This window comes from Osmerus mordax, chromosome 21 (assembly GCF_038355195.1).
Source record: "Osmerus mordax isolate fOsmMor3 chromosome 21, fOsmMor3.pri, whole genome shotgun sequence".
NCBI lineage: Eukaryota > Metazoa > Chordata > Actinopteri > Osmeriformes > Osmeridae > Osmerus > Osmerus mordax.
The window spans coordinates 11,077,075-11,085,442 of record NC_090070.1 but is presented as its reverse complement, the minus strand read 5'-3'; the positions used below and the strand labels follow the sequence as shown (position 1 = coordinate 11,085,442).

The 8,368-nt window shown below is 46.6% G+C and overlaps 1 protein-coding gene across 1 annotated transcript; it reads left to right on the top strand.

Moving 5' to 3' along the window:
- Positions 1-2,277: 2,277 nt before the first annotated feature.
- Positions 2,278-8,046, top strand: dusp5 (dual specificity phosphatase 5). Its single transcript, XM_067258786.1, has 4 exons — positions 2,278-2,777; positions 3,595-3,737; positions 4,607-4,826; positions 7,161-8,046. Exons 1-4 carry the CDS (start codon positions 2,414-2,416, stop codon positions 7,565-7,567), a joined length of 1,134 nt encoding a protein of 377 aa, XP_067114887.1. The 5' UTR covers positions 2,278-2,413; the 3' UTR covers positions 7,568-8,046.
- Positions 8,047-8,368: the final 322 nt, after the last annotated feature.

Sequence of the window (8,368 nt, the reverse complement as noted above, 5' to 3'; positions counted from 1 at the left end):
GGATCTTGAGTGAAGAACATAAATCCTTGTCTGTCAACCTTAATCCCCCCCCCCCCCCCCAGAAGAGCTGTGGTCCTCACCGTGATGTTCTGCTGCATCTTCTTCCTCTCCTTCTGCAGGTGTAACAAAACTGTTGGATTCAGCGACACTTCACTGGTGAACCTCAACCCTCAACTGTAGGAGACCAACGATATGAGTCGAAGATTCCCTCCGCCAGAAACAGAGTACATCCTAATTAAATTGGAGCTGTTGTGCTATCAAGCACACACACACACACACTGAATACAGTGAGCACTCTTTATTTGTCATCATAACGGTTCCTGAGGAGGCCAGGAGAGATGAGAGGGATGTGGTGATCTGAAAGCCTCTTGCGGAACTTCCTAAACACGTTATCTTCAACAGCGCCATGATTGGGACTGAGAGGATCCTGTTAGAGAGATACGAAGGGCCTTCCAGTGTGTTCCACACACACGCGCACATGCAGGCAGACACATGTGACAGATGGGCTGTCACTCTCACACACACACACGGACACACACACTCACAGTTGCTAGCAGACAGGCCGGCACATAATTATGTACGCTACGCTGCCATTCAACACAAACCACACACATCTTGTTAAGGTGTGCACTAGACGACACACACACACACGGGGATCTTATATAAATGTAGGCTAGACACACACACACACACACACCAACACACACAGATCTCGTTTGTGTGTCCATGTTGTTATTCCGGCCCTGCGCTAATGAGAGTCTAATGAAATGAGGGCTGGGGAACGTCTGCTGCAGTCTCCCCCCCTCCCCTCCCCCCCCTCCTGATGATGTCATGGCCGAGCACAGATTATTGGGACCATATGGCCCAATGTCTGCTGTCTCCTTAATCCAACAGCAAAACACAGCCAGCACCGGCATCCACCGTCCTTCCGGAGTCGCTTCGTACGGGCCGGTACTTATCGGCTAGATGGAATCCTGTTGTACCGTAAACACTGTGTCTGCCTGATTCTCTCTCGCTCTGTGTGTCTGTCTCTCTCTCTCTCTCTCTCTCTCTCTCTGTCTGTGTCTCTCTGTCTCTCTCTGTCACCCTCACATTTACATTTAATCATTTAGCAGACGCTCTTATCCAGAGCGACTTACAGTAAGTACAGGGACATTCCCCCCGAGGCAAGTAGGGTGAAGTGCCTTGCCCAAGGACACAACGTCAATTGGCACAGCCAGGAATCTAACTGGCAACCTTCAGATTACTAGCCCCGATTCCCTAACCGCTCAGCCACCCGACTCCCTCTCTCTGACTCTCTCTGAGTCTCCCTGACAGCCTCTGTCTTGGTCTGTTTCTGGTGTCTCTGGAGACCTTCTCCCCCTCACTCTTCCACTTTGACACACTCACACACACACACCACCTCCTTATCACATGGCATTAGGCAAAGCATGTCACATTGATCGTGAAGGCTCACTCAATCAGAGCCAAACACAGCCAGAGGAAAAGTCTGTCTCTGTCGAGCAGCGTTGGATGTAATATGAGTGGATGCGGTGTGTGTGTGTGACGTTTAAGCGTGTTACACTGTTACAAGATTACAGTCACGGGATATAGAGCAGGTGGCTAAAGAGGGGAGCAGACAGAAGTTGAATTTACATTTACATTTAGCAAACGCTCTTATCCAGAGCGACTTACAGTAAGTACAGGGACATTCCCCCGAGGCAAGTAGGGTGAAGTGCCTTGCCCAAGGACACAACATCAGTTTGCATGACCGGGAATCGAACTGGCAACCTTCGGATTACTAGCCCGATTCCCTCACCGCTCAGCCACCTGACTCCCTGAATTGAGTTTAGTCAACCTCTCAGTCCAGTTATCGATCTCTCTCTCGCTCTCCTTTCTTAGTCAGGCTCCCTGAGAAGCTGTCAATAATTGAGGAGCTCCCCTTATTGCCAGACTCAGTGTGGGCAGTTTGAGTCTATTGTCTCAAGATGATTTACTGTAATCTGTTATCGGCGGTTTTAAAGTGATAACCCACACTATTTCCAATTAGATCAAGTAGTCATCGCTTCAAGGTGATTTGTGGGGATGATAGGTCCCAGCTAACGGACAACAAACAAGAAGAGAATACCAGAAATGCTTGGAAAAGAGTGAGTAATGGTTGATTCAAGCCTAGAAACGGCTTTTCACCACAGAGCGGGGCGGAGTTAACCAAGCGTAGTCAACACCTTGTCGCTGTCCATATATGGTTCGTGATGTCACGAGCCGGAGGTTCCATTCATATAAAACCGGTCCGACGGAATCCCCTTGGAGGAAATGTAGGCATTGACTTTCAGTAGGGCGCGTTCACTTGACTACAACGGCCCGTATTGCTTATTGTGTATAACTCAATTGACTGTGTTTACCAGTGAGCTAATACCCAATCTATAGTTTCAAAATGAAAATCTCAAGCATAGATTGCCGCCGTCTGAAGAAAATCATCAGGAAGGAATGTGGAAGCTGTCTGATTGTGGATTGCCGACCTTATTTTTCTTTTTCGAACTCTAATATTAAAGGTTCGGTAAATGTCAACCTGAACTCGGTTGTTGTCCGGAGGTCAAGAGGGGGGCCGGTACCTCTTCAGTTTGTCATTCCGGATGAAAAAGCGTTGTTACGGCTTCGAGAAGGGAGCATATCGGCCGTTGTGGCCGTGGACGACCGGACACCTCATTTGCAAAAACTGAAAAAGGACAGTATCGCACAGATTGTGATAAACAGTCTCTCTCATCTAGCGAGTGGAGCAAACATCTGTTTTCTTAAAGGTAAGAATCTTTACAAAATGTAGCCTACCTAAGTCTAATGTCAGGAAGCCTATTTCACATTTAGCCTAGTTCAAATTCCATTTTAATTTCGAAACCTTAATGTAGCCTAATAGGCTACTAGTTACTAAATAGTTTATAAGAAAGTAAAGAATAAAGAAACACTTACAATTAAGGATTACTTAACGCACAAATTAGAGGCTACTTAACCTATTTATATTTTATCAATCAATAAAACCAAGTCCTGGTGTGTAGAAAACAAAAATAGCCTAACACGGAAATATTTCGATGGATTGATCTGCGAGGCAAAGTAATCTTTGTTTGATTGGGACGGTGTTGTAATAACCATCCCTCGTGAGCAATACATTTGTCTTTGGCTCTTCGGGAGATAAACGTTCTGTGTGCGTCAACGGCCGGGAGTCAGTGAACGAGCCGCTTGTTTGAGAACATCTTGACACACTCTGTTCTGTGACTTCTTAGTCTTATAAACGTAGCCTACAATAATAATAATAATAATTATATAATATTCTACACTCAACACATGAATGTCTCCCTAATATGTCTCAAAAACATTAATTTATATGTGTCACCTTGTCTTATACATGTGCCCATAGGCCTTAAATTGATTAGTTTAATTAATACGCAGATTAATTACGTGTTTATAATCGGACTCTGAAAGGTTTATTATCGCGCAGTCACGGCCCCGCGATAAATCTGTTTCGTAAATGCTGGCATTTCAAATGACGTGCGAAACGGTAGAAGAATTATGAGCTTAAACACCAAAACCAAATGTGTTTGTGTTGTGTTCCTTTTTGCTCAGGAGGATACGAGAACTTCCAGTCCCAGTACCCTGAACTCTGCACTGAGGTGAAAACCGTCGACCAGAGCGGAACTGAAACCGAAAAAAAGGTTAACAGCCATTGTGAGAAGCTGGGCTCTTACCACAAACCAGATTATGATCAGGTATGGAAACGAAAACACCCATGAACTTCCTCTTTTGCTGCCTTTCCAGTGTAACCACTTCCCCTTGTGGGTTGTCATGGGCTTTTGTACAGAGAAACATCTGAAGAATATGACTATTTTCTTACAGTACTATTAGTCATAGGTGTCATGGTAACCACAGATAAATTCAAGGGAAAATCAAACCAGGGCTTGTCATACATTCATAGTGTTCTATTTATTCAGACCTTAGTAACTGGTAAAAGTGATCAGTGAGCAATCAGACACGTGCACTTTATAGGTCACAGTCGTCCTTTTCCCTTCACAACCATCAAACCCAGGACAAAACACTGTTGTTTCAGAGGGATAATGTTTTGTCCGTACATTAAACACAACAGTACGTTATGACTCCCACATTCAAACCCAGAACGACAGACAGAGAGGGGTAAATGCTGTCATGTTTTATTCTCTGAACACATGATATTTTCTGACCTTCAGTGATCTTCAGCCAACCCGTGTTTTAAGCTCAGAGGAGACGGCCTCTCAAAGATGCCCAGCTGACATCGGAAAGGGCTTTATAGTGGGGGATCCCTTTTTCATATGTGACCTTTTCCCTCCGTCTTCTCCAGTCCACAAAAGAAGGCTAACATTTAGCTCGTTCACATCACAAAGACAGCGTGCGGTGGGAGGCAAAGCTAGCCGTGCCCCATTTACCCTGCCCTGTAGTAGGAGTATATGTCCCCCTATTTTTTAGATTTTTCAGTGTGTGACCAAATTTAAATGTATTTTATTCCCTCCATGCCCCCAATTTAGTGCTGTGAACACTTCGGCTCATATCTCTTTCTCTGCCTTTTCTCTCTCCTCCCTCCCTCCCTCCCTCCTCCCGCTCTCAGGGCAAGCCGGTGGAGATCCTGCCGTACCTCTTCCTCGGCAGTGCCTACCACGCCTCCAGGCAGGACTACCTCGGCGACCTGCGCATCACGGCCCTGCTCAACGTCTCACGCAGGGACATGAGGCCCGCCAAGGGACACTACGACTACAAGTGGATCCCCGTGGAGGACAGCCACACGGCTGACATCAGCTCCCACTTCCAAGAAGCTATCGAGTTTATCGGTGAGTCACCTCCCATGATGCACCACGACGAACTTGACACCTTAAGACGGTCCGTCGGACTTGGTTTTGGCCTCTGACTTGGTCCGGGATGCCTGGTGAGAAAGGCATTCTAGGCATGTGCTGGTACATCCATTGCAGTCGCTCAAGGTTGAATCTGTGCAGGTTTCAAAGATTCCTGGCATGTTTCGATCGCAGGCCAACAACAAATTCTTCCACTTGGGGAAAGCTGCAGGGATGTCTTTATTTAGAAGTCCTTATCGTGGGGTGCTTAGGGCATTACCCAGTACACCAACCGAAAAAGAAAGAGGTCTATTGATAGAAGATTCTATTTGAAATCACCTTAAAAATAAGTCCTTCTTTACTTCCCCTGCGCACTGCAAATCTAAAAATCGGGCAGTAGAGAGGGAGGCCAGAGAACTAATCTGGTCACCCTGCACTGCCTCCAGTTCCTTTGGTTCAGCTTGCTTCCTGGCAGGCGTCTCCCATTCAAAGAAGAGCCGTTTCCCCTCTGCTCCCCCCCCTGCACACCCGCTCCTGACCCGCTGACTTGAGAAAAGACACACACTTGGCAATGTCGTCATTTTCTCCCGGGATTATCTCCCTGGCTTATTGCCGGGGTGTGGCCAGTCGGTTGGCGTGACAACTGGGTGAGCTGTCCTTTAGTAATGGTTAGGTCGAAGTCGGACAGCTGACTAACTGAAACCTGGGCCTGTATACAGTGTCTGGGCGGAGGCTCAGAAGCCATCCACCACATAATAAAAGCTGTTTATCTGGTGCAAGTGTTCAGAATCAGCTCCTGAGAAAAAACAATGTGTGTGTGTGCGTGTTTGTCAAAAGAAGGCGGTAGTTGTTAGATAAGAGCTTATACAAAGATGAACACTGCGCGGGTGTCTGACAGGCGTAGTTAAGGAGGTGTCTTTGTCACCCATGGTAGCTTTGCCTGGCCTGTTTTTGGCTGCTCTTCCTGTTGTTTGAGCTCCGCTTTTGGAATCCAGCCCACGTCCAGACACTCTTTGCCTTGTGATGGTCTCGGTCTTAGCCAGTGAACAATGCGAGGGCCAAGCTGAGATCAATCCCTGCACAGCCTTCCCTACGGGGAAACGCTTTGGAAAACCGTGCCAAGTGATTCCAAATTCACCGTGTGCCCGCCGAATGTTAATAATGCCTCCTTTGAATTGCGTGTGGCTGTGTGTGGAGGTATGCTGTCTTGGTGTGTGAGGACGGTGTGGAGTGCAGCACCAGCCTCTACTCTACAGAGGTGCAGCCTTCAGCAGGCGCCAAGAAAATCTGCAGCCAGCTCGAGTGCATAGCTGGAGAATGATTATTAAAACACCCACAGCCCTCCCTCCCTCCCTCCTCCACTCCAGATGGGTGCATCATGACTCATACGTGTGGTTTTTCTGAGGACCTGAGCTGTAAGAAACCAGGGCTGTGGTTTTTAAGGGCCAGCCAGAAAAGCCAGACACTTGCTGGATTGGTGCGTGTGCGATCAAAGTGGTAGGTAGATGGGTTCTAGCATGAGGGTGCTCTTCAGAGTGCATCCAGGAAGCCAGGGTTCTTTGAGTAAACACACCAGTTCAGTGGGAATATAGTGGACTGTGGCGAGGACCATCGGGTAGATCTCCTTTCCCGGCCAGACAGCCCCAACTAGAACAGACTAGCGCCCCCCAGAGGCACTTGGGAGGTGTAGTGCACAGCTGTCTTCCATGAGTTAGTCGAGCCTCACAGGGGTGGGCCAGAGTGTGTGTGTATCATCTGTGGTGTGTGTGTGTAGGAAGGAGTTGGGTCATGGAGAAACAGGGTAATAAGTGAGTGAATAGTGTGCGCAATGGCTCTCGTGGGCTCTGTGTGTCGGAGTAAGGAGACAGGAAGGGGTTAGTTATTCATAAGACTATCGTAACCTTAATCAGTCACACACACACAAACAGGTTTCACCAACCTGTTTTGCTAACCCAGCCTCCTCCCTTATCCATGGAAAACCTGTGTTTCTAACCCAGACTGCCCTACATGAAGCGCCATGCCAGCACTTACGGCCATAGAACAATAACCAATCGTAACATAATGCGGAAAGAATCCCAGTAATAACAGAGCAACTATCCAAAAAATTACAAGGTTACTGACCATTTTCTGTCAGTGACGCCGTTCGAAAACAAACACAGATAATTTCCGTGTCTATTTGTATTCGCCCTTGACAACATTCACAGGCCTATCGGTTTATAAAACCATAATTCCATTCTGACAATTCGACGCTGAAACCATAGATGAATACACTCTGTTGACCGTGTGAACAGACCCGCTAACTTGCAGGTTTCTGTGTCTTCTCTCTCCCTCCAGATCGGGTGAAGCTGTCCGGCGGCAAGGTCCTGGTCCACTGCGAAGCCGGCATCTCCAGGTCGCCCACCATCTGCATGGCGTACATCATGAGGACTGAGCGGAGGCAGTTGGAGGAAGCCTTCGACATCATCAAGCAGCGACGCGAACTCATCTCGCCCAACTTCAGCTTCATGGGCCAGCTGCTGCAGTTCGAGTCCGAGGTCCTGTCCTCCACGCCCGCGGCCGTGGCGGCCACGCCGTCCGGGTCACCGGTAGCGGCGTCGTTCTTCTCAGGCAACTTCGCCTTCGATGACGACTTTGAGGCGTCGTCCGTTTTCGCCCTCCCTACCTCTTTCCTTGCCCCCCTTCCCCTCCAATCACCAGTCCACCACCAGTTTAAACTGAGCCCAATAACTGCATTGCCTTAAGAAAAGAAAGAAAGAAGAAAAGAAAAACACCACCACCAATAACAATATGTGACTGCTTTTAGTCTCAAATTTACTTGAAAAAAAAATATTATGAAATAGATTTTAGAATTGCTCTATGTGTCTGGTGTTTAAGCCAGAGGTGGGATTGACTGGAGATGGACTAAGAGAGACTTGTAGAGAGAGGTCGAGATTTGACAGTGTTCATTCACGGGACTTTTGTTTGTGTTGTGAAAAGTCAATGAGATAAATGAGGCAAAATCCATTGATGCTGCGTGTCTCTGTTTGACTTAGAGAGTTGAACTACAGCACTGCGATACACTGCAATATATGCCTTAGGTTGATATTGTGATCTTCTGCCTATTCACAAAGCCTGTTGAGGCATTTTAACTTATTTGATCATTCTCGTCTGTCTATCTGTTTGTCTGTTTCTTTTTTCAATAATTGTGTGGATGTCAATAAATGTTTCCACCAAAAAGTGACTCTAATGTAATGTCTTATTTTTCCTTGCACATTTATGATCTTACAAATTCACAATTTGAAGGAAGGAATCTTAATCTTGAATTTAAGTTTCTATATCATAATTGGCAAAGCATAGCTGGGGCTGCCAACACAATGGGCAGCCTGCATTGGCCCTACGTTTGTTTGATAATTTTAAAGGCAAATAATTATAAATACACTTCCTGATAACATTAAAAAATTCAATAATATATGGACTGAGTTATGTGCAACTACCCTAAGTCTATGGAAGTAAATCAGTGACATCATGTTTTAAATTTTTTAATCCGTATTATTATTTTTTTT

Coding starts and splice junctions, on each gene's coding strand:
- dusp5 (XM_067258786.1), top strand. CDS start 2,414: ATGAAAATCTCAAGCATAGATTGCCGCCGTCTGAAGAAAATCATCAGG. Junction 3,738..4,606: donor ACAAACCAGATTATGATCAG/GTATGGAAACGA, acceptor TCCCGCTCTCAG/GGCAAGCCGGTGGAGATCCT. Junction 4,827..7,160: donor AGAAGCTATCGAGTTTATCG/GTGAGTCACCTC, acceptor CTCTCCCTCCAG/ATCGGGTGAAGCTGTCCGGC.